The sequence below is a fragment of the Camellia sinensis genome, chromosome 2 (assembly GCF_055761805.1).
Source record: "Camellia sinensis isolate YWXY chromosome 2, ASM5576180v1, whole genome shotgun sequence".
Taxonomy (NCBI): domain Eukaryota; kingdom Viridiplantae; phylum Streptophyta; class Magnoliopsida; order Ericales; family Theaceae; genus Camellia; species Camellia sinensis.
In genome coordinates, this window is record NC_138962.1 from 180,882,924 (window position 1) to 180,910,153 (window position 27,230).

Genomic DNA, 27,230 nt, shown 5'->3' on the forward strand with positions numbered 1-27,230 from the left:
TAGTTCAAATAGAATCACCAGGTAAGGATATTATTGTTCATAAAAATCAATAAGTATGTCATATGATTTATACATGATCTGATTTTGTTTAAATCCCTAACAAATCCTAATGAAAAAAGTTTGGTATAATAAGATAATATTTCGATGTGATTACTTGAGTTCTGAAATTTAGAAAAAAGAAAATGTAAATGAGTCATAATTTAAAGAAATTTAGTGTAATTTACCCTTACATAAATAGGGGGGGAAAGTACGGAGTTTTATATGTTTTTCATACTTATTCGGACACTGCCAAACGTCCTTTTTAGGTAGCCTTCGTTTGGGATATGGGTTGGCTTTTTAGTTTTTTTACATTTTAACTATTTTAGCTTGGGGCTAAAGAATCTCGTTTGTGATAGGTTTTTTTAGTTTTTTTGACTTTTTGTGAGAGGAAAAATAAAATGATTATGTTTGGATGTGATATTTTGTCTTATTAAAATAAAAAACTTATTTTATTTTTTTTTTTTGTGACTAAACTAGCCCCAACCTAACCCAAACCTTCATGCCAAACATAGAGTGTGACTTGGTGAAAACATTTAGGAGTTTTCTTAAGTGTGCAAGTGCACACCATGTGCCACTTACACAAAAAGTGTAAGGGTAAGGTGTAAGTATAAGTATAAGGTGTAAGTGTAAGGTGTAAGGTATAAGTGGGTTGCACATGGTGTGCAACCTCAAAAAAGGTGTAAGTGTAAGGTTTAATTTTTTACAAAAGGTGTAAGTGTAAGGTGTAAGTGTAAGGTATAAGGTGTAAGGTGTAAGTTGCACACCATAACCAAACCCAAACATTTAAAACCATGGAGTGTGACTTGGTGAAATACAGCTTTGGTTAGGAAAATGAGAAAAAATAAAATTAAAAAAATAATAATAATCTAATATTTTATAAGGAAAAAGAGGTTAACCTACGAGTCTTGTGGGAGTTTCAAGTTTCAAATCTAAATTTTATAATTTTTTGATTTTTATAAATTAAAAAAAATCTTCTATTGGTAAGCTCTTATTCAAGCAAAAATAAATAAATAAATAAAAATTAATATCCCTTGATTATTTCCTTTTAAATGGAAAGTATATCAAATCTTTAAAAAAATAAAAAGTATACTAATCCATTTCAAAATTAAAATTTAAAGGTCATTAAATATGAAAAATAATCTATTAATTTAAATTTAAAATTGGCACACTATAAATTTAAAATTATAATGATCTTGCTTTATAAGTTTTAAGTACAAATTTAAAATTATCATAATTAGCTCATAATTTTTGTATTTAGGAGTAATAAGAGTGACGTTGAAATTATTTATATATTTTACAAAAGAATGGTTTTAAGAAGAGATATTATGAGAGTTTCAAAATCTCATAGAAAATCTCTATACTATTATAACTAAAAACGTTATCATCCTATTAAAACTTAAAGCCACAATTCTTTTTTTATTTTATTTTATTATTTTGTTTAATTTTTGTAATATGTGTCACAATATGATTGGTTTATAAATTATTTTTTATTCTTAAAATAAAATTTTAAATTTAGATTTTTCTTTAAATTATGTTACCAGAATAAGATCAATATTCATTAATTTATACATCTTTTATTAAATTATAAAATAAATTTTAAATTTAAATTTTGTTACTACAATTAGAATGAGGTCAATATTCACATGTGTCATAATATTATTGGTCTAAACATAATATGTTATTAAATACATGTAATTAAATTATCAATCACTATTAAAAGTTTATATTTTTTTTTTGTCATTTTTGGTTTTAAATTTTATAAAAAAAACATTTATGCCCTTCTAAATTACAAGGACTTAAACAATAAATTGTTTTAATACAAAATATATTTTTAGCAAAATACAAAAACATTAAGAAAATGAATGATTTTTTTAATAATTACTAAACCTAATGGATTATATCAATTTTTTTTTTATCTCAATTGTCAATTAAACAAATTAAAATAAAAAAATAAAAAATTTTTTGGCTTAAATAGTTAAGAAGTGACTTTTGCTAAATTCAAATAGAAATAAATATTTTTTTTCCTATTAAAACTGATAGTTGGTGACACTTTTTTTTAAAATATATATAATAAAAAAAGAAAATAGGAGTTACAAGTGATAATTTATTATTCCAGCAATACTATAGACCCACACTTTCACCCATAATGATGCGATGAGGGAGTTGGGCCCCATGTTAGTGTATAGCAAATCAAGAATTGACACATATGATACCCACATTATTGTGGATACAATTGCGGGTGTTTTTTTTGTCGATTTCAAATATTTTCCTTATTGTTCATTTAGACTATTCTAGCACTTCAGAAACATGGTGGATCCTGTTAATTTTTTTTTTTAATTTTTAATCTCAGTTGTCAATTAAACAAACTAAAATAAAAAATGAAAAAAATTTGGCTGAAGTTGCTAAAAAATGAGTTTTGCTAAAACAAATAGAAATAAATGTTATTATTCTCATAAAAGTAATGGTTTGTGAAATATCTTTTTTTTTTTATTTAAAAAAATGAGGGTTATAGGTGATAATTTATTGGTCATTTATAATTATTTTCAGATCAAACGAGAATACCATTCTAAATTTTCTTCTTACCTTTTTCTTTTATACAGATACTTTTATTTTATAGAAATTTAATTTTATTATATTTAAATATTTTATTGCAATTTTTAAATTAAAAATAATTTTTGAAAAATCATACTATTTAAATTATTTTATGCCATTGTAAAATATAATTTTTTTAATATCAACTTATTCGATGATCCCTTTCTAAAAGGCGTATTTTCTTTTGTTCATTAATATTAATTTTTTAATTAATCTGATTTATTATTAAAAAAATAAATTAGCAAATAATTTTATATATTTATATATACAATTTTTTTTAATTGTTCATGTTATTTGGTGTCTCTGTCCATGTCTATTCAAATTTATTTGAATTTTTGAATTTTACATAGGTTTTCATTGAATTAAAAATTATGTTACACAATCTTTAAAAATTTACAGGCTAACTCACCCAAATTTACAACTTTAGCAAAGCGGTTGAAAGTTACATTATTGAAGTTGTGAAAAATTAAAAATGGATACATAAATTGTGATAAAATTGTAAAAACTTAAATTGTAAGTTTCAATATATATTTTTTTATTTTCATAATTTACATACAAAAATCTAACTATTTATATTATTTTATATAAATATATTTTATTAGTTTTTTCACATCCTGTGCATAGTACGGATTTTCACTAGTAGATAGGAAAAGAAAAAGGCATTCACACCAGAGGTAAATTTCTAAAACTATTGGCCCAATTAATCCAAGTTAAAAGTTTTTTAGGCAAAAAAGATGTTATTTGTCTAAAAAGATATATTATTTATTCATAAGCTTAACTATCTGCCTATATGTTCAATTGACATCTATCTATTCAAATGTACCTATTTGTACACATGTTATCTATTTGTTCAAATGTGTACATGTGTCACTTATGTGTCCAACTATCTGTTCAAATTTCTTACTATCTGTACACGTGTCACCTATCTATTCAAATATCTATTCATTATCATCTATCTGTTTAACTCACTACTACCAGCAGCCACTGTCGTCGGCGATTGTCCATTGGTCGCCAGCAACTATTCAACCAAATTTCTGACGACTTTTCAATGCATATCTTATTCACCAAATAAGCTTAATTCTTGGACCTAATACATACTGCACCCTTCAACTTGGATGTATCGGTAATCTTTTCCAAAAGAAATTAAGATGGATGATACTATAGCATTTTTTTCCCCTGATTATCTATAACATTAGAGAAAATAGAAAGAGAAGTGTCAAAATGGAATTTTGTGAATTGTGGAATATTTATTACGAATAAACTTTATTAAATTTCTCATTAAAATGATGACATTTGATTAGGGATGGAACTAGGAGAAAATTATAGGGGCTATGGCTTCCCTATTTCTATGAAAAATTATGTTTACTGTAGCCCTTTTAAAAAAAAAAAATATATATATATATATATATCATTCTTCTACCATCTTAAGTTATTTTTTTATTTTCTACTAAAAAAATTTCTTTTATTCTAATAGAGATTACTTCTATGGTATTTGAATTTTTTTAATGTTTATATATATAGTTTATATATCATATTATATACACATGTGTGTTTGTATATATGATGAAAAAAAATTATTTGTCTTTGGCCCCCTCCAATAATGAAATCTTGGTTCCATCCTTCCTCCGATTATGCATACATTAAAACTAAAACAGATTTAGATCATTTTCATTACATGGTAGATTGGAGATCTTTATTTTAATGCATAAAGTTGTGACACATATTTTTATTTATATTATTTTGATTGGAAAAAAAAATTTATTAACTTGAGCAAAAGATACATCTAGATAATTAAAAGGGTAATTACACTAAGCTTCCTTAGGTTTAATAAAATTGCAGAAACTTCTCCTGACTGAGGTTTCTAAATTGAAAAAAAATAAAAAATAAAAAAAAATCTCTCTTGAAGTTTGGTTTTGTATGGTATTGACCTTCCTAAAGTTTAATCAAATTGCAGAAACCTCCCCTAAGGTTTAGTTTTTTTATTATAGATTATCCCTTTTGTTACTTTATTATAAAAAAATAAATAAATAAATAAAACAAAAATTATTGATATCATCAAATAATTTAATTATGTTTTCAATTTTACCTTTTAAATTTGTTTGCAATTACAAAGAAATAAAAAATATACAATTCTTATTTTCTCTCTTTATCATTTTTGCAATTATTGTTTATTGCACATGCATCCTTTATCCAAAATCCACTTGTTGCCAAGTATGCTGTAAATTTACTTTAAGAGATTTTGTACAATCCACCACCATAAACCCTATTTTATTACATCATCCTATGTTACCACAAAACTTTGAATTGCAGCAACAATAATAACTTCATGTTGGGTGTTTTGGAAGCAAATGTGTGTTTAAACTACAAAGGAATCAATCTAAAACATACAAAATCTGATCTGATTTTTTTGCAGAAAATAGAGAAGAAGAAGAGCCAAAATAGGGGAGAAGAGGGGTCTAAACTGAACAACACCTTTTGCAGATTTTTCTATTAACTTTTTAGCTTCCCTTACAAGTTTTATATATGAAATTATATCAACCCAAGTACCAATAAAACATCTGGACCAATTTCCTCCACATACATTAACTATAATTAACAAAATCCAACCTAAAGCATAACTAGAATTAAATAAGCATAAGTGATTGTTTGGATACAAAATTAAACAAGCACATTATTTCAACATTGCTCCCCCCTGATGTGCTGCTCCATAACTCCAAGTAACTCTCTGAAATGCTGGAACTTTTCTTTGGGAAGAGCCTTAGTAAATATATCTGCAATTTGTTCATCTGAACTGCAAAATTTGAGCTGCACTTCACCTTCTTCAATTGCTTCCCGAATAAAATGATGTTTAATTGCAATATGACGAGTGCGCCTGTAAAAAACAGGATTCTTAGCCATGGCAATGGCTGATTTGTTGTCACAAAATTTTTTGGTACCATCTTCTTGCTTTTCGCAAACATTTTCAAGTATTCTCCTCAACCAAATTGCTTGGGAAGTTACCAAACCCGCTGAAACATATTCAGCTTCTGTAGATGATTGCGCCACATTTTGTTGCTTCTTTGATGCCCAAGAAAATACTCCAGAACCCAAGGAAAATGCATACCCGGAGGTGCTTTTCATATCATCAGTGCAACCACCCCAATCACTATTACAAAAACCAAACAATTTCACAGTTGAATATTTGCAATACTTGATACCATAGCTGGTTGTGCGTTGAATATATCTCAAAACTCGTTTTGCAGCACCAAGATGATTTTGGCTGGGATTATTCATAAATCTAGAAAGCAAAATTGCAGCATACATTATATCCGGCCTTGTAACTGTAAGATACAACAAATTTCCAACCAAGCTTCTATACAATGAACCATCGACTTTTTTTCTCTCCATCTTCCTTTGTAAGTTTTTCATTCACAACTAGTGGTGTGGCCATGGGCTTACAACCACTCATGCCAAATTTCATTAAAATATTTTCTGCATATTTCTTTTGAGAAATAAATACTCCATCTTTAACTTGACAGATTTCAATTCCAAGAAAATGATTCAACAAACCGATGTCACTCATTTCATATCTTCTCATCATGTCATTTCTAAATTCTTCAATCATTATCTCATCATTACCAGAAAATAACCAATCATCAACATACAAGGCAACAATAAGAATTGACATACCTTGATTTTTCACATATAAGGTTGGTTCACTCTTGCTTTTCTTGAAACCCTTGTTGATGAAATAGAAATTAATTTGGCTATACCATGCTCTTGGAGCTTGCTTTAGCCCATACAATGCTTTCTTCAATTTATACACCTTGTCTTCATCTCCTTTCATTAAAAATCCTTGGGGTTGTTCAATATACACTTCCTCTTTCAATTCTCCATCTAAAAACAAAGATTTAACATCAAGTTGATACAATGACCAACCTTTTTGGGCTGCTAAAGCAATGAGAGCTCAAATGGTGTCAAGTCGTGCAACTAGTGCAAATGTTTCTTGAAAGTCGATTCCAGGCTGTTATGTGTACCCTTTTGCGACCAGTCTTGCCTTGTTTCTTTGGAATGAACCATCCGAATTCAACTTTATAAATCCACTTCACCCCAATGATTTCCTTGCCTTGTGGTTTTTCAACCAATTCCCATGTGTTGTTCTTCTCAATGACTTCAATTTCTTCTTCCATTGCTTTCTTCCAAGCTTCCTCTTTAATTGCTTCTTCAAAACTTTGAGGTTCCACTACACAAGCACTCAAACTCCTCAATTTTTTTGGAGTTGAGCTAGGTGAGGATGAATTAGAATTTGAGCTTGAACTTGGAGAAGAGTTGGAAGATGATGATGAACCTGTCCTTGGTGAGGATTGGTGTGAATCTTCATCATTTTCATATTCATGTGTTGAATTTTCTTGCTTCTCATCAAATAGGACAGATTGCTTTTCAATTTTACCTTCTTCCCAATTCCATGAAGCATTCTCATCAAATAACACATCCCGGCTGATTATTATCCAATTTTTCTTCAAGCTATACAATCGATAACCCTTAGATTTGTTGCTATATCCCACAAAGATACATTTCTCACTTGTTTCATCTAATTTACTTCTTTTTTCATTTGGAATTTGAGCATAGCAAATACATCCAAATACTTTGAGATGTTTTGCTGACGGCTTTCTCCCACTCCAAGCTTCTATGGGAGTTTCACTACAACAAGTTGGGTCTTGAATGACGAAATTTTTTTGTCTCCAAAAAGCTAATTTCATCACTATAGATATTTGTGAGGAAATATTTTCATCACTGGTTTCGTCATTGAATGTTTGTCACTAAAAACCACTGTGACGAAAAATAATTTCGTCACCAATGAAATTACTTCAGTGACGAAATTTTTTGTCACCAATAAAACAACATTTTGTCGTTAAAAATTCTCATTTTTGTCACCAAATAGTCATTCAGTACCATATTTATAACTTTAGTTGACGAATAAATTTGTCACACATGTGGATTATTGATGAGGAAATAATTTCGTCACTGTAACATGTAAAGGTGACGAAATTTTTCGTCACACATGTTGATCATTGATGAGGAAATAATTTCGTCACAGTAAGATGTAATATTTCGTCACAAATATATATATACGTGACGAAATTTTTAGTCACCAAATAACAAAATCAATGAAAACTTTCATATATAGGCTGCAATAAATTTTGTTACAAAAATTGTTTATTAGCGATGAATAATCACTTTGTCATAATAACAAGTACAAATGACGAAACAAATTCGTTACTAAACTTGTTCCATATTTTATAATTTAATTTAAATTATTATTTCACAAATATCTCTGCTCATATCTCAATAGTTTTCAAATATACTAACAAATCCACTGGCTATTATACACCACTCCACAAGACAATTCAATAACCAATATATATTATAAATCAAAATATATCCATCAAACAAATTTAATAATAATTCATTAAGTATAACAAAAACACTATCACAGCTAATCTCGAAATGAACTAAGTATCAATCGACAAAAAAAATAACATTTGATCTTGATTTACGAGTAGAACTAAGTATTAGTCCACAAAAAATATCAACACTTGATCTTGATTTGCAAGTATGCTTCCAAATGTCATCAAAAATCAATCTGCAAAGAAAATAAAAAGGAAAACATTAATATATTATCAATTACAACTAAACTAATATATAAATAATTTTATTTTATAAACCAATTTAGCAAAAATACATTTTTTTAATATTGGACTTTCATCTGTCCTAAACCAAAAAAAACAGCTGATCTAACTGGGGCAAGTGAATCATGTGAAATGAACACATATGAACCTACCAATATTGAAAACAATCAAGCAACATGACGACTTTTATTGTCATTTAGAATGGTTCAGTGAAACTTGGAAATTGGAATCAAAGGTGGTCCACTATTATGCAAGCATCATACCCAATTGATGAGCAACTAACCAAAACAAAATAAAACAACTACAAATAAACATAGAAAGGAACAAAACCAATATACACCCCCTAAGCTGCCATCCCTTGAACTAGCATACATTCCATTCATATTGTGAGTTTCCAAACCAAAAGTCTCGTGCTTATACTATGTGTTTCTACAAGTCACTTTTGTCCTTAATAAGGAGTTCAAACCAATTCCTAGGCATTTTCATGATTATTACACTGTTTTCCATATTTTAAAGCTAAAGAGTTCAATAAATGCAAGTTTGATACTCACCCAAAAAAAAAAAAAAAATGCAAGTTTGAGCTAAATTTTCAAATCGGGAGTCTAGTGCTTGTTCTGTGAGTTTATGTAAGTCACTTTGGTCCTTACTAAGGTGTTTGAACTGATCATTGGGTATTTCTATGGCTAATTCAAAATTTTCCCTCTGGATGCCAATTTTCAACCTTAAGTGTTCAAAAAATGTACCCAAAAAAAAAAAAAAAAAAAAGGTGTTCAAAAAATGCAGTTTTGAGCTTCATTTTAAATAGGGAATCCTATGATTGTTCCATGAGTTTCTACAAGTTAGTTTAATCCTTACTAAGTTGTTAGTATTGATTCTTGGGCATTTTCCGTGACTATTTCATGATTTTTCCCTCTAAATGCTTATTTTCAAGCATAAATACTAAAAAAAATATTTTGTTCTTACTTCTATGATTACTTTTGGTTGGCATGAAGTCAACTACAACAACAAAAGACAAATCAAAACAACAAACACTAACAGAACCTTGCTTCCCCTATTTCAAAGTCGAGCTAAAAGCAACAAACAATACTTAAGACTTAAACTAACAACATCAAACCTGCCATATAAGCACCACAAATCAGCACCCAAACACAACAATCAAACCAGACCCAATACAGTAGCAATCATGCCACAAAGTGTTTAATGCTACTTGGATTTTTTGGTACTGTTGCTGGTAACATCAAGCATTTGGTTTTGTTTATTCCCAACTAGGTTGCGTCCATACTAAAGGCTGATATGGACTGCACAAGAATAAGGTTAGAGTGCCATCTGTTAGGCCATTTGTTAGAGGTGGCTGCTTATGTGTTGTGTCTTTATACACAGTTCTAACTTGGATTCTATTAATTTCCTTTTAGTTTCTTCATTTCTTATTTCTCTTAAATTTTTTTCTTATTTTAATTAACCGTATACATAAGCGATTATGAGATTTTATTAGCAAAAATCAAGATTAATATTGAACTTGATGTTAGCATAATCTCAATGTCATTGCCCTTAAAGCAGTACTAAAACTAATTTTATTTTAATTTTTTGGTTATTTTCTTCACAAAGTGGATAATATATTGATTCCAAATAATAAAGCTGTAATAGTGGAAAACAAAAGGACTAAAAGTGAAGTCAAAGATATAAGATTTGCAAATATGAAAATTTGACCACCATCTACAATTTAAACTACCAGTAAGCAAATATAATGCTAAAGACATAACTGACAGATTTTAATGGGTTCTAGCAATTGATGGGGCTTGCTTTGGGGGTTGTATTTAAGTGGTGTGAGCCTTGTTGTAATCTAGATTTGTGTCCTATTTTCAAACCTAAAGTGTTATGTTTTACATTGTTATAGAAATTGTTGGGTATGTATGCAAACAACCTTCCTTGTGAAGGGATTCAAATATATGGTGGACACTGCAGCTGATTTAAAAAATAAGATAAGAAGTCCAAGAAAATAAACATGATAGTTTTAAGCCAAGTAACTACAAGGAAAATTGTGTACATAAAGCACAATAACATACGTGAAAAGAGAGAAGATTCTAAAGCATACACTACTACAAAAACAGTTAAAGATCACACTTTTTTTGTGTGATGTAAGTTATTTAGGATGCTTTGATCTCTAATGAGGTCTTTCATATACCTCATTGCATAAAACCCACATTCCACGTTTGTGGGTTGTTGCGGGGACTACATGAAAGCATTTTCATTATTATTAGAAACTACATATAAAGTGTTATGATCAAGCTGAACAACCATTAGCATAAATATAAGAGTGATAAAATTAGAGAAAAGCATCTTTTAACGACACTCAAAACTAAAATATATACAAACTAAAACAAGAAAAGCATCCACTTTCTATAACATATGTATAACCAGCCGCTTGCATCAAAATGAAGAACATTGTGAACCTAAAAGGAAATGAACAATCAATAATTTTCAATTCAAACAATGTCAATGATTTAATTTAACAAATGAGACCAGAAGAGTGTAACAATCAACATAAAGAAGCAAAGAACATACAAAATGAGCCTTATCAAATCAAAATTCTGCATACCCGATGGCTTCTCAGGGTCAAAGAATGTGTACCACAAATCTTACTTCAAACTCCTTATACTTTGAGGGAAAAGTCAGATTGAACAATTTGTACAACTAAACTTGCATCCCTCGGACTAAACTGTGAGACCGCTTTCTATTTATCTACCTTCAGTAATTGAGGATGAAGTTAATGGCGTAGATTCAGCTTGTTGAGACTCATCAGAGGAGCCTCGAGAAGCTTCCTTTTTCAACTTGTGGTGCTACACCTGTAATGGCTGCATAAAAAAACATATTTCTTCACTAGGTCAATAGGTATCTAAGAAACACAGATGTAAAAACAAGATGCAGATGCAACATAATACGGACATACTAAAACTACAATTTTCAAAAAATGGAGACAAAAAAATTGAAAATATAACAGAGAACACCCTAAAGTATATTTTAAGAAGGCATAAGGATTCACAAACAAATTGGAAAGTATTAGTCTTTATGGTTTGATAAATTAAAAAGCCTGATGGAGTAATTAGTTGGTATAAAAAACTTCTTTTCATTTGACTCTATTTTTTCCCAAACTTGAACCAAGGCCATAGATGTGCCTCACACATGCTAGCATGTCTGTTTTTTAAAAAATAAAAATAAAAAAAGGGCTTAATTGGACACATGTCAGACATAGACATGCTGACCTAGGAGGCATGTCCATGCTTCCTAGATAGGTAATCTCTATTTCATGAAATCACATGTCTAATAAAAAACAAAGTTAAATCACATATCTTCTTGTCTTGCACAAATAGTATTAAAGACAGCAGAAACATTATTGCAGTACATTAAAATTGAAATTTCTTTTCTGAGTGATCAACAGGGTACTCATCCAGATCCTAAGCACAGTCACTATTTGAAATGCAGATGAAATAAACAATAGTATTTTTTTTTTATCAAAGAATGGAAAAAAAAATAATACATTAAAAAGCAGAAGAAAAAGAGAAAACCAAATGCAAGACACAATATGCTAAGCATTGCCCCAGTGGAAATATGAAAAAAAGGCATATCTCAATGGTTAGATAAGCAACAGTACCCACATCAAGAAAATGTGAATTCCATAACATTGAAAATGCAGATTTTTTATAAAGCTCTGAGAAAAATAAATTTTTATGGATAATACAAAGGATAACCACCTATACAATGCCCTTTTTAAAGTATAACAGACTGCAGTCTTTTGTTCTACTTTCTTGGAATTGATTTCCAATGTGAACAATCTATAATACTAGAATATAAATAGTACAACATTGAGAATATACAAAGGATATACTGAATATACAAATAAATATCATAATACTAATGTCAAATTTTGAGACAATAGACTATAGTGAAAACCCAAAACAAAGTACTTGTTATCGAAAAATTACCAATGCCATAACCAAACAGATTTATCATTATCAGCATTGTATCGACAAACAGAAGGGTTGATAGTAACCACCCAATCCTTGACAACTCCAGTAACACGAATTGCCAAAGCACTTGTATGCGAGATCACAAGAAAAATTGATAGATTGAGAGCAAAAGTACAGAGAGAGTTGAGTGTCAGGATAACAGGTTGAAAGCTCCATGTCCCTTGGGCATCCATCTTTGGCTTCTCTAGAAAAATCCACAGATGAACAAGCAAAGAGCACTATACAAGAACTATGATTCCGTTCACATGGTAAAAAGGTTCTGTATACAAACATCAAATGGTGAAAGAAATAATGATAACAATTGAACTTTGGCAGATGAAAATACATGCCTGTAGGGACTAACGTAGTATATGACAGAAATAGAGTTTAGTTTGAGACCCTTCCTTTTAACAAAAATCTCCATGAATATAAGCCTCAAAGCTTCCCTGACAACACCTCCCATTTGGTAAATCACACCAATCCAGTTAATATCAATCTCCTCATATGAAACCACTAGAACACCAAAACTTATCACTGACATTATTAAAAGCATTCTACAGCTCGTCATTTCAAGTCCAGTTGTAACTCCAAGAATGAAAATAGCTACTGGCACTGCAGATCTCAGTCAGAAATCAAACGTACTATCACTAACAGAGGTAACAACAATAGTTATATGAATACTCGAGTCAACAATCATTCCTAAGGAGAATGATTAATTAAAAAAGAGGGATAATCAATACTTACTAATTGCTTTCAACATTTGAGCAAAGGCAACAGATATATAGAGATAAGCAGTATTTCCCAACAAAGAGTCATTGCAAACATTGCACCAATTGGGATGACTGATGTAACATATCTGAATGTTAAAACTTAATTATATTTATTTTATTGTACATTGAAGGAGGAGGGGTTGTTGAAGAAAATATTAAATATTAAATTCAATTTTTTAATAAAATAATAACATATTTAAAACTAACTAGCCATTGAATAAAATAATAAAACAAGGGTAAGATTTATTTAAAATAATAAAATATTAAATTCAATTTTTTTAATAAAATAATAACATATTTAGAACTAACATAGATAAGATTTATTTAATTTTAAATTTGATTTTTTTTCCTTTAGAAATAATTGTAACTGGTATAATTAATCATAGTCTATGTACAATTCATAAATTTGGCAAACAACCATCCATTAATTTCAAATAACTCGTCAAATAAATAGGCTTTTCTAGTTTTTGAGGTAAAAACAATCATCTATTAGTTTAAATAATTCACCACATCAACCATTCACTTGTTTTGAATCTTTATCAAATTTTGTCGAGTCCTTTTAAATTTAGGTGGAGTTTTTTGTGGACTAGTATAATAGCTAAAAATATTTTGGAGCCTTTTTTTTTATAATCAATTTTCGGCACCGGCGACCCTATATTCTTCATATATAGAATAGCAATTTTGGGCATTTAAAACCCTAGAAATCATTGTCATCTTATATCCTTTTCAATTTACTACATTCTTTTTAATTTTTGTATGATATACAACAAGTTAATCTATTTCCTAAACAGAGGGCCATTAATCCATCTTCATGGGTGATCTCATGCTTAAGGATAAGATTGCACCAAGTCAGTTCCATACAAATTCTTATCAAATCTAGAACTAGACAAACCTGAATCAATACTAGAATTCCAACCCAAAACTGAGTGGAGGAACAATGTATTAATATAAATAAAACCAAACCAAAATTCCTTGGGTGGGATACAAAGCAAAGAGGGACCACCTATCGAAGCAGAATGAAGTAGTGAGGTGTAGCACAATGACCGCAACGGTAAACGGCAGAAACCATGAGAGAGGGAGAACTTCCAATCGTGAGAGAACGAGTGAAAATCGTGGAGAGAGATGAGGGGTTTTTACCTACCAGCAAAAACAAGAGAGGGGAATTTGGGAGGGATTATAAAAAAGGTCCCTGTTTGGTTTGAGTTTTGTTTTCTAATTTTTTTTCTTATTTCATTTTTAAATGTTTAAGAATTATTCATATCCTTTCTAAAATTATGAAACAAAATTTTACATATTATTTTTATTTTTTTATTATATGTGACAAAATTTTATAATTTGTCACGAATTATTCTTATTTAGTGATGAAATTTATTTTCTTCACTACTTTTCGTCACCATAGGTTACTTAGAAAGCTAATTAACTTGTGTTTTGTCTTGAGAGAGAGAGAGAGAGGGGGGAGAGGAAAACTAATAATAAAAAAAAAAGGGGGATGAAAAGTAGTCTATTTTTTTTCATTACCACCTAACATGTCAAAATTTTTCCTCCAAAATTAGTGACAAAATAATTTTCTCACTAAAAAGCCTCAAAATATTAAAAATTATTAGTGACAAAAATATATTTCTCACCAAATGGTCTTAAAAAATTTAAAATCAAGTTTCACAAAAAATATATATATACAATTATTGGTAACGAAAATATATTTCTCACTAATAATTTTATAATTGGTGACAAAAAATTTTCTCACTGAAAGTTGCAAAAATTTGGCGCCGCAAAAAAAAAAAAAAATTAGCAGGAAAATCTTCGGTAACGAAACTTAATTTTTCCTCACCTAAAAAGAAGTATTTGTTGACAAAAATAAATTTTGTCACCTATTATTTTTATTTTTTATTTTATGTGACAATTTTATAATTCGTCACGGATTATTCTTATTTAGTGACGAAATTTATTTTCTTCACTACTTTTCGTCACCATAGGTTACAGAGAGCTAATTAACTTATGTTTTGTTTTGAAAGAGAGAGGGGGGGGGAGAGGAAAACTAATAAACAAAAATAAATAGGGGAAAATAGTTAGGGTGTGTTTGGTAACGTTTACGTTTTCAGTTTATATTTACAAAAATTTTATAAACTGGTTTTTGTTTATTTTTTGTTTATTTTTTGAAAAACATAAACTACAAACGCGTTTGGTAATTGACAAAATGTTTAAAAAAAATTTAACATATAAAAAAGAGTGAGAAATGGCGAGTGGTGGCAAGTGGCGACGGAAGACGGTGGTGAAAAGTGGTGACAATGGATGGTGGGTAGCTGGTGGTGGTGGGTGGTGGCGGTGGGTGACGGTGGTGTTGGTGGTGGTGGTGGGCGGGTGGGTGGATGGGTGATGGTGGCGGGTGGTAGCGGTGGTGGTGGTGGTGGCGGCGGGTAGTGGGTAGTGGTGGCAGGTGGGTGGTGGTGGCGGGTGGTGGTGGTGGTGGTGGTGAGTGGATGGGTGACGGTAGCGGGTGGTGGATGGTAGCGAGTGGGTGGTGGTAGGTGGTGGCGGGTGGTGATGATGGGTGGGTGGGTGGGTGACGGTCGCGGGTGGTGGATGGTAGTGGCAGGTGGGTGGCGGATGGCGGGTGGTAGTGGGTGGTGATGGTGGATGGGTGGGTGACGGTGGTGGTGGTGGTGGTGGTGGTGGCGGGTGGTGGATGATGGGGGGTGGTGGTAAGTGGGTGGCGGATGGCGGGTGGTGGTGGGTGGTGGGGGGTAAGTGGCGGATGGTGGTGGTGGTGGTGGTGGGTGGGTAGGTAGGTGACGGTGGCAGGTGGTAGGTGGTAGGTGGTAACGAGTGGGTAGTGATGGTAGTGGTGGCGGGTGGTGGTGGCAGGTGGATGGGTAGTGGGTGATGGTGGTGGTGGTGGTGGTGGTAGTGGGTGGTGGGTGGTGGTGGCGGGTGAGTGGCAGGTGACTGGTGGTGGTGGGTGGCTGGTGGTGGTGGTGGTGGTAGGTGCGTGGTGAGTGGTGGTGGCAAGTAGGTGGTGGTGGCGAGCGGTGGATGGTAATGGCAAGTGGTGGGTGGTGGCGGGTGGGTGGTGGGTGGTGGGTAGTGGTGGTGGTGGTGGTGGTGGTGGTGGTGGGGGTGAGTGGTGGGTGGTGGTGGCGGAAGACGGTGGTGGAAAATGGTAGCGGGTGGTGGCTAGTGTTGGGTGGTAAAAAAAAAAAAAACTGAAAACTCAAAATGGAAACACATTTTTTGTGTTTTCATTTTTTGGCCAAATTTATAAACTGAGACCACTGATTTATAAATCAAAAATTTTACCAAACAAGTTTTTATTTGAGTTTTTAAAATTTTTGTAAATATAAACAGAAAACTGAAAACGTAAGTGTTACCAAACGACACCTTAGTAGTCTATTTTTTTCTATTACCGTCCAATATGTCAAAATTTTTCCTCCAAAATTAGTGAAAAAATAATTTCGTCACTAAAAAGTCTCAAAATATTAAAAATTATTAGTGACAAAAATATATTTCTCACCAAATGGTCTTAAAATATTTAAAATCAAGTTTCTCAAAAAAAATATATACAAAATTATTGATGACGAAAATATATTCCTCATTAATAATTTTATAATTGGTGACAAATTTTTTTCTCATTAAAAGTCTCAAAATTTTGGTGCCACAAAAAAAAAAATAGTGGAAAACCTTTGGTGACAAAACTTAATTTTTCCTCACCTAAAAAGAAAATTTTGTTGACCAAAATAAATTTCGTCACCTATTATTTTTATTTTTTTTATTATATGTGACAAAATTTTATAATTCGTCACAAATTATTTTTATTTAGTAACGAAATTTATTTTCTTCACTACTTTTCGTCACCACAGGTTACTTTTGTTGTAGTGTTTCGTTCCAAACGGCTTTGGTAGGACACCTATTTATCAAGTACACTGCTATGTAAACAGCTTCAGCCCAAAAACTCTTTGGTAGCCCCTTTTCATGCATCAAAGATTTGGCCATTTCCACCATCGTTTGATTCTTTCTTTCGGATACACCATTTTGTTGTGGAGTATAACCCATTGTTAGTTGCCTTTCTACACCTTCATTTTCGCAAAATTTGTCAAACTCCTTAGAGTTGTATTCTTTGCCATTATCACTTCTCAAAGTCTTTATGTAGTGCCCACTTTGCTTTTCCACCATGCTCTTGAATCTCTTGAAAATAGTGAACACTTCAGATCTTTCCTCATGAAATACACCCATGTCATCCTTGTATAGTCATCAATAAAGAGAATAAAGTACTTGTTTTGGGCATGGGAGGGAGTTCTCATAGGCCCACAAACATCCGTATGAACTAACTCTAACATTTCTTTGGCTTTCCATGCAACTCCTTTAGGAAAGGGTTGTCGATGATGCTTCCCAAGTGCACACCTCACACAAACATCATGTATTTCCTCAATACTTGGAAGTCCTTGGACCATATTCCTTTGGTGAAGCACTTTGAGACTATGAAAATTTAAATGCCCAAGTCTTCTATGCCACAACCATGACTCATCATTCGTATGAGCTTTCAAAGCAACATTTCTAACATAGTTGAATGTGAGTGGGAAGCTTCGATTATTTTCCATTTGAATTTTTGCCACCACTCGCTTTGCATTTCTGTCATGAATGGTGCAGTTGTTAGCTTCAAAATGGACTACATATCCATGTTCCACAAGTTTTCCAACACTTGGCAAATTTTGCTCCAAGCCTGGAACAAGCAACACATCATGAATAAACTTAATCCCTTCTTTGTTTCAACTCTTATGGTTCCTTTTCCCTTTGTATTTACAAATACTCCATTTCCCATTTTAACTTGAGAGCAAATTGAAGTGTCCATGTCTAAGAAAATAGACTTATCACTTGTCATATGATTGCTACACCCACTATCAAGGTACCAAACATCATTTTTGTGTTCTGAAGCTGCTTGACAAGCATAAAATAAGTTTCCTTCTCCATCTTTCTCCTTTGAAAAATTAGCTTGTTGATTGCTCTTGACTTTGCAATCCTTTTGGAGGTGGCCAAAATTCTTGCATTTATAACATTGTAGTTTCCCTCGAAACCAACAATCCTTCTCTAGATGATTTCTCCTTTCACAAATTCTGCACTTTCTTGTATTTTCTTCCACACTTGAACTTCTATGAATGTTGCTTCTACCTCTTCCCCTTGATGAATTTCTTCCTCTACCTCTTCCTTGTCTACTGCCTCTTGATGATTTCCCTCTTGTTTGTTCATTACTTGATAATTCTCCATGACTTTTAGAATTCAAATTAACTTTTGATTGGAATGCACTCTCCAAAGGCTTCTCTGATTGTTTTAATAACCTTTGTTCATGAGCTTTCAAAGAACCCATCAATTCTTGGACACTCATTTTAGAGATATCCTTTGTCTCTTCAATTATTCCCACCATTGTGTTATATTTTTCTAGGAAACTAACCAGAATTTTCTCAACAATTCTCTTTTGTTTAACTCTTTCACCATATGATTTCATTTGATTGACAATGTCTACTAGTTTAGAGAAATAATCAGTTAAAGTTTCAGATTCTTTCATCTTCAAATATTCTAACTCCCTTCTAAGAGTTTGGAGTTTGATGATTCTTACCTTTTTGTCTCCTTGAAATTCTTGTTGTAAAATGTCCCATGCTTCATTTGATTTCTTGGCTTCAATGATTCTTGGAAACAACTCATCAAAGAGTGCTTGTTGGATGAAGAAGAGTGCTTTAGCATCCTTGAAAAATCTAGAAATCCCCTAGATGTTGATTTGTGATTATGTATCAATTTAAAGCAGAATATAACAATCCCAATCAAACAATCAAACAATCAAGACAAAGAGACACAACAATTTTAACGTGGAAAAAACCACAATTGGACACCTCCAACTGTGATCAAAAAACCACGGGCAACAGCCGCAAGAACAATCCACTAAGAAGATTTAAAGGAATTACACAGGTATACTCTCAATTACCTAGCGAATCCACAACGCCTAATTGAACCAACCTCTATGTGCCTCTTCCAACCCCATCTTCACCACGGAATTGTCTTTCTGATGAGCCACTCTGGATTCCACCACAGCTTCAGGCTCGAATTCTTCAGAATACACAACTGAAGAACAACACTCTCTTTTGTAGAACAAAACACAACCTTTGATGTACTCTCTTTAGAACATGAGTTGAATACTCAATAAAACATCAAAGAAAACTCACAAAGTATCCCCAGATATAAACCCTAGAAACCAAAAAGAAGATTTGGAGAAGTAATCCTAAAATCTGACCCAACACGCGAATTTATAGAATCTGTCCCGCGATCTCCGCTCGAGTGCCCAACAGCCCGCTCGAGCGGGCTTCAGCAAAATATGCGCGAAATATCACAGAGGTCCGCTCGAGCGCCAGAAATCCCGCTCGAGCGCGAAATCACACAGCTCAGTACTTTTGCAGGCGACCAAAACTGCTGGAACCAGGAATTCTCCGCTCGAGCGCGGGTATGTCCGCTCGAGCGGACAGGCAACTTGGAATGCATTTTTGCATTTTGCTTCGGGGGCGCTGCCCCTCGACCCCGCCGTGGCGCTGCCCCGGACCCGCCAAGAGGCGCTGCCCCCTGGACCCCCGCGAGCTGACCGGGCAGCTCGATCCCCGTCAAAATCAGCGAAGTGGCAATCTTGAAAGCTTTATCAACACAAACTTCTCTGAAAGGCTTGATTCGGGTTGGATTCGCATCTAAACACTCAAAGTCTCACTGAAATAAAAATGCGAATAAAATTACAACTCAAATGAGTTTTGTCAAACGGGTTTGCCAAGAAATAAAACCTAACAATCCTTTTTCCTGGTTTCCTCTTGTGCTGAGGTTAATGTAGTTGTTGAATTGGGTTCATCATACCCATTTTGTATCAAGTTCCATAAACCTTGGGACTGAAATAAGGTCTTCATCCTCACAAACCAATAATCATAATTTTCTCCAGCAAAAATGGGCATAGATGGTTGCTGGATGCCTATACTTTGATTGCTTGAGTTGGCCATGGAGATTTTCTGCAAAACTCACTTTTCTTCTTCACGCACTTTTTATTTTCAGCCCTTTTTTTCGAATCCAAGCTTTCACTTTGAACTAGGCTCTGATATCACTTTATGTTGGGTGTTTTGGAAGCAAATGTGTGTTTAAACTACAAAGGAATCAACCTAAAACACACAAAATCTTATCTGATTTTTTCTGCAGAAAATAGAGGAGAAAAAAAGCCAAAACAGGGGAGAAGAGGAGTCTAAACTGAACAGCACCTTTTGCAGATTTTTCTATTAAATTTTTAGCTTGCCTTACAAGTTTTATATATGAAATTATATCAACCCAAGTACCAATAAAACATCTGGACCAATTTTCTCCACATACATTAACTTTAATTAACAAAACCCAACCCAAAACATAACTAGAATTAAATAAGCATAAGTGATTGTTTGGATACAAAATTAAACAAGCACATTATTTCAACAATGTTCATGATCCCACTGCATTCCCTCCTTCGGCCAACAACAATGCAACCACCACCCTTTCCCTTCTCCAGCCCATCACAGTCCATCATCTATCTAGCCACCACGTAAAATGGGAGGTTACATGGAATGGGCTTCTTGGTGGTTGGGCAAAGGATAGGTTGTGATTGGCTAAAAAAAAGGGTTATGGTTGGGTAATGTCTAGGTTATAGTTGCTCCAAAAAGGCATGCAGTAGGAGCCATCACCGGCATGAAGGTATTGTTTCTTCATAATTCTATTTTTGTTGTATTCTTTTTTATCTTTCTATTTTTTTGGTGAATGATAATTCTTGGAATGAACATTTTGTCTTAACTAAATCAAACATGATTACAAGGGAATATGTGATCATTTTTGTTGAATCAATTGTTAAAGTTATTTAATTATTAAATTATTATTGTCCGAATGTAATTATTTTTTCGTATTAACTAACTAGAATTGAACTCTAAGATTTTAGGGCACGTCTACCTAGAACTCTACCATCCTAGTTGGATTAGGATCAATCTCTCACAAGAATCCTAAATCATCCAGTTCAGGATGTCTTGAACTAGGAGTCAAGTCTTCTGAAAGTCTCCAATCTAGTATGGTAGCATCATACCTCAGCCAATAACAATTATCCAAGAGACACCTCATCTAACGACCACGCCATGTGAACAATTCTAAAATTATGTTCCCACCACAAATAATTTCTAACCAATTCACAAACCAGGCCATCCCTTTATATCCTTTTATGATTTGTTGTATAATAATTCAAGCACTAGATTCGTAGAGATACCATTCAATGCCAGCCACTCAACTATCATAGCTATCTGTGTTATTTTGTTGTTTTGAAAGGAAAGCTGCGAACTATTCCAAGTTATTGGATGTAATTGAAAAGAAGTGGGAATCTTGCTTTTAAAAGGGAGAGCATTGAATCAGTGACTGGTCCATTAATTGAATCTTTCTTTCTTCAGAGAGAAATTTGGGATCACCGTTGTGCAGTTTGTTTTGGGTTTAATTTTAATTATCTTAATTGTTTATTTTTAAAAATTATTGAATAGAATGTATTTATAAAAAATCAAATTAATTAAATATTAATAAATTTTTCGTCAATTCATATTTGTAAATAAAAAATATATATAGTAAATATAACTTTAAATATAAGACCGAATACAAATATAATTAGATGAAAGGGCTATCGATATCTAATTAATTTAATTTTTTACAGATATGTTATGCTCGATATTTCTTAAAAAATATATGATTTAGATCATCAAAATATGATTCGAAATAAGCCCCACAAAGTGCATAACAGTCACTCATGTGGTATTGTACAAACACTGAATCCAACTTTTTCAAGGAGGGAGTTGTATTTATTTTTTTAGACTAATGCCTCGTTTGGGAACATGCTAATTTAGAAATTTTTTGGCTATTTAGCTAAAATATGAGCTAAAAAAAATTAGTATGTTTGGGATGACTTTTTGAATTTTTATGAAAAGATGTGCAAAAAATAGAGAGAAAAGAGAATCTTTGACTTTTTGGTATGGGTTGTTAACTTTTTGACTTTTTTAATAACTTTTTGATTTTTTGACTAAACTGACTTGTTGCCAAACGAGGCCTAAGGATTGTTTTGAATATGACTTACAAGTTAATTTATTTATTTATTATAAAAAGACGTGCAAAAAAATAAAAAAGTGATATGACCTAAATAAATCAATAATTCAATAAACTAATATTTTTGACCTAAATGAAGTCCTGAAAGAGTAGATTTTTTTCGATGTAATAAGTTCTTAATTTGAAAATTTTTGGGGGGTACTTATTAATTTGAAATTTCATTTAATTAAGTGAGTTCAATTTATTCTATTACACTCCGTCTATTATGAAGGTACTATTTGGTGAAACTTATTATAAGTTAAAATTTAATAATTTAAAAGCAGATGATAAAAGTATCCTTCATTCAGCTTTCTAAATTAATTTTTTTCAATTTATTTAAAATATTTTTGTCTAATAAGTTAATTGAAGAAATTGTACTAAACAATTTAATTCAAACTCTCAAAATAAAAAAATAATAAATAATTCAAATAAGCTACATTAAACAATACTAAAATAATTTTGTAAAAATAAATTTTTAGTCAATTTTGAATCAATATTAAAGTGGATTTCACATGTTTGTTGGGACAGTCCACAGTGCAGCATTCACCTCAATTTGTTGTGACAGTCCACAGTGCGGCATTCACCTCAATTTCATATGACATTAACACTCGGTAGGGACCACAATATTACTATGTTAGTAAGAGACCAAAGTTGTCTAATTAATTCATTTACGATCTTTTCTTTCATATTGTATGGATGAACACAAAAATTTAATTTGTTTAAAATTAATAAATTGTATTTAAATCATGAATTTGAGTAGATATTTAAAAATAAATAAAATATAATTATTTTTCATTCTCATTTTCTTCGTAAATTTCTATCTAAATTCATTATTCACACAAAAACTTAAAGAGCGAAAGGAAAATAAATTTCAAAAAGCACCACTTGAACAGAAGAGATTGAAGAATGATAACTAATTTTAAAAAGTTCTCTGACAGATTATTGATTTTCTATGAAACTTTATCGGGTTTGTCTAGCCCAACTTTGAATTTGGGGTTGAGCTTTATCTAGCCCAAGTTTTTGGATTCCATTCTTTTACCAAATTTCAAAAACAGAAACACTATTTTCCAACGCCGTCCACATTTGATATTTAAAGAAACTGGAGCCCCTCCAATTGCTATTTGGGCCAGAGAGGTTTACAATGAGTTTCGTTTTGACGATTCGAACGGTTCATTTCATTAGATACTTTATATATTTTATTCACATAAAAAATTTAATCAATCCAATAATTGTAATATATTTAATTAATTAAAAAAATAGATGACAATTGTGTTTTTAAAAATATACTGTTTATTTTTTTGTTAACAAAAGCGATAATTAAATAGGTTACGATTATCAAATCGATCTAATTTTTTGTGTGAATAAAATATACAAAATGCCTGACAAAATAAAATTAAGATCATCGAAACGGGACTCGTAGGAAACCCCATGGACCTGAACATCGCCCTCCAATTTGAATTAAGGATTGGAGGGGTTTCACTTCCATAATTAAGGACCTGGAGCCTCTCTAATCCTTCATCTAGACTAGAGAGGGTGTTGTTCAGGCCCGGGGGGCTCATTACGAATTTCGTTTTGACAATCTGAACCATTCATTTTGTCAGGTACTTTGTATATTTTCTTCACACAAAATATTAAGTCTATCTGATAATCATAACCTATTTAATTTATTGGATTTATTACCAAAAAAAGAAAAAGACGACAATTGTATTTTTAAAAATATACCATTTATTTTTTTGATGACAAACTATGAATTGAATATGTTATGATCATCAGATCGATCTAATTGAAGGATAAATTTGTAAATTTAATCATAAAATCAAATTTTTGAGCATAAAAGAAAGAGTAATTCTACTTACACCACTACTATACCTCTTTACACCCTTCATCTCATTACATCACTAAAAAAATATAACTCTCATTACACCCCCATTATATTACCAATATTAACCCTAAATTAACCTTCTCATCTCTTTACACCACTTAAGTTTTGGTGGGAAAAGAGAGAAGCAGCAGTAAGGAAGATGAGGGGTTTGGACGGCAGAAGGGGTTCAAATGGCGTTGTGGTCTGTGTTACCGGCGTGGACGATTGAACTCATTCTTCCCATTTGCCAAAAATAAGTGAAAAACTCTTCTTTCTCTCTCTATATTGACAGACATATATATGTATCTCTATCATCTATATCATATATATATATATATATATATATTTTTTTTTTTTTGAATACGTGATGCCCCCAAATTTTTTTTTCGGAACATCATAAAATTTAAATAACAAATGACTTTCTAAATAAAATTTTTAACAACTAATTAGGGAATTTTAAATTCTCACATAGTTAAACTTCAAATACAGAATAAAGAAAAATTACAAGTTTACATTCATCGTCGCAACATTTTTAAATACTAATACTAGAGCAAATAAAATTTTATTTTGATGAAGTCTTGACTTTAAGTTAACCAAGGTTCAATACTAGCAGTAGCTCAAAATTCAGCCTCAGTTTCTTCTTTGACATAATCTGGCATGAAACGCCAGGACAACAAAATATATGCCATGAGTTTTGCAACACAGTAAGAAAATATAACCAACATACCATTCTTTTTAAGAGAAAATAATCAAACCATAATAATTAAAATAATAATAATAATTAACAGCATGATAAATGTAACAACCATTATAATAATTTCGATAATTTTAATAGTTTAGGTGACGCTCAAAATCTCACCCAAGAGATTTTCTTACCAACCACTAAGCCATGGCCACGGTTAATTTGGAAACCCCCATTTGGTCAAATATTCAAGAACTAGCAAAGATGCCCACGCCCGGAGTTATATATCCAAGCCGTGGCATCCGTGGTCTGCCCCAAGGAAACGGTCTGCCAGGGGTATGTAACTTCCCTGCGTGCCACCCGCACATCCACCCTTATTCTAAAACCAAATACCGATAAGGGTTCAAATAAGACCCGTACCATTTTAGGGTTTCGCGAAACAATTTACGTAAAAATTATTAAAAATCAGGGCTCACCCTGAACAACCGGTATTAACCCTCTGTCATTAACTTTATATATACAATTAATCATTTCGGTTAGTTTTTATATTAATCACAAATTATTCAAATTTCAATCACCAATAATGTTACACTAACTCATAAAAATTTCCAACATAAAATATTACACATGTCACACAATAATAATTCAATGTAAAAATTTCAATAAACAATTAATTTAAACCATGGTATGAATATGATAACTTAGATACAAAGAAATAAACCATAATCACACACATGCATGAATTTTTAATTTACAAAATTGGACTAGCACAATATTAAATAAACTACAATACACCCATACATGGATTACTAATTTACAATATTTGATGAATTAGACCAACACAATAATTGATTTTTATCTGAATAAATGATTGAAGTGATGATTTTAAACCTGTCCACAAAATTTCAGATTATACATTAGGTATTAAAAATTATAAGTAAATTATTTATACAATTCTAACATTTGTGCGAATTTGCAGAATATTCAATAAAGATGTTTAGGTCATTTTTTAGAAAGAATTTCCCAAAAATAAGTTATAAATAATTCTGTAAAATTCCCAGAAATTGTATGACACAGATTTATCACATTTTCTTAAATTAATTCCATACTTAAATTCATAGATCAATTCCATAATCTAAAAATTTATTATGAAACTAGACTTCTCAAATTTCATCTTTTAATTAGAAATTACCGAATTTGGCTTAATATAAAATTTTTAATAAACTTTCAAACCTGTGGTAAAATCTGTCTTACAGTTTCAGATTTAATTAAAAATTTGTATAAATTCGTTCAAAGCTCAATAATTGTTGCCAAAATTCCTGGATGAACTAGACATCATTTCAACAACTTTGTAGAAGAAATCATCTTCAAATTTTGAGTGTAAAATTGTCTAAAAATTCATACCAATTTTCTGGCAGATTCAAGGACCAAATAAATTCTTCAATCCTCTCTTTAATGGTATAAACTACACATGCAAGCTTATTTCCACAATAATACCATGACTTTAAGACTATCAATATCTTGAAATATTTGATATACACATCACAAAATTTATAGACATATATATAAAAATTTCTATCTATAAGTTAGTCATTTTATCACATTAATATAATCTGAAAATTTCAGCAATTGAAAAAAATAAGAGAGTTGAGAGGGTTTTCTTACTTAGTTGTAGGATTGAAATGAAATAGTGAAATGGTAGGAAAATATGAAACATTCTTAACCTCCTCCTCTAGTTAACTCATTCCTTCGCAGATTTTCTTTTCTCAGGTTTCCTTTACATTCTTTACTCCAAGAGTAGCATGCTCATATATGTAAACATGTTGAGGTTGAAGCTGAGGCTTCTCTCTCTCTCTCTCTTCTCATCATTCTCTAGTCATGTCGTATCTTCTAAACCCAAGAATTATGATGAGGCAAGGGTTCCCATACTTACATGCAAACAAACAGGTGGCATTATTCTGCCATCGAGAATTTGATTCAGATTTTTTTATTTTATTTTATTTTTTTTTGTGGGTGTGTGTGTGTGTGTATTTGTATGGGTTTCTTAAAATTGATACACTAAGATTTTTAACTAAAGTATTTAGTAAGAATAATTATCCTGTTAAATCCTAATTAAAATAATTTATAAACAATAAATATTGAATACCCACAAAATTATTATTTTTAATAATGTCTTTGTTCGTGATTTAATTAGATTAATTTAAAACTAACTTACACACTAATATATTTTAGACAAACTCCAAATAAAATTAATTAATTAATTAATTATTTTATTTTTATTTTTATTTTTATTTTTATTTTGAATAATTAAATGCAGGTTTTCACAATCTACCCCCTAAAAAAAAAAATCGTCCTTGAAATTAATTCGTACTTTTAGACTCAAAAAGTTTAGGGTAATTGGCACGTATCATATCTTCTTGTTCCCACATTGACTCTTTCGTCCCACAATGTCTCCAGAGAACTCGAACC

At 31.5% G+C, this 27,230-nt stretch overlaps 1 protein-coding gene and 1 pseudogene across 1 annotated transcript; both read right to left on the reverse strand.

The window, feature by feature from the left end:
- Positions 1-5,307: 5,307 nt before the first annotated feature.
- Positions 5,308-5,934, reverse strand: LOC145819275 (secreted RxLR effector protein 161 pseudogene; annotated as a pseudogene).
- Positions 5,935-17,210: 11,276 nt separating this feature from the next.
- Positions 17,211-21,219, reverse strand: LOC145819276 (uncharacterized). The gene is made up of 3 exons (XM_082913247.1): positions 21,098-21,219; positions 17,941-18,815; positions 17,211-17,788 (listed from the first exon to the last, which is right to left on the reverse strand). The coding sequence occupies exons 1-3, from the start codon at positions 21,217-21,219 to the stop codon at positions 17,211-17,213; spliced, it is 1,575 nt and encodes a 524-aa protein (XP_082769373.1).
- Between the last annotated feature and the right edge of the window lie 6,011 nt (positions 21,220-27,230).

Coding starts and splice junctions, on each gene's coding strand:
- LOC145819276 (XM_082913247.1), bottom strand. CDS start 21,219: ATGAGGTGTCTCTTGGATAATTGTTATTGGCTGAGGTATGATGCTACC. Junction 18,816..21,097: donor CTGGATGATTTAGGATTCTT/GTGAGAGATTGA, acceptor GGGGATTTCTAG/ATTTTTCAAGGATGCTAAAG. Junction 17,789..17,940: donor GTGTAGCAATCATATGACAA/GTGATAAGTCTA, acceptor TGCTTGTTCCAG/GCTTGGAGCAAAATTTGCCA.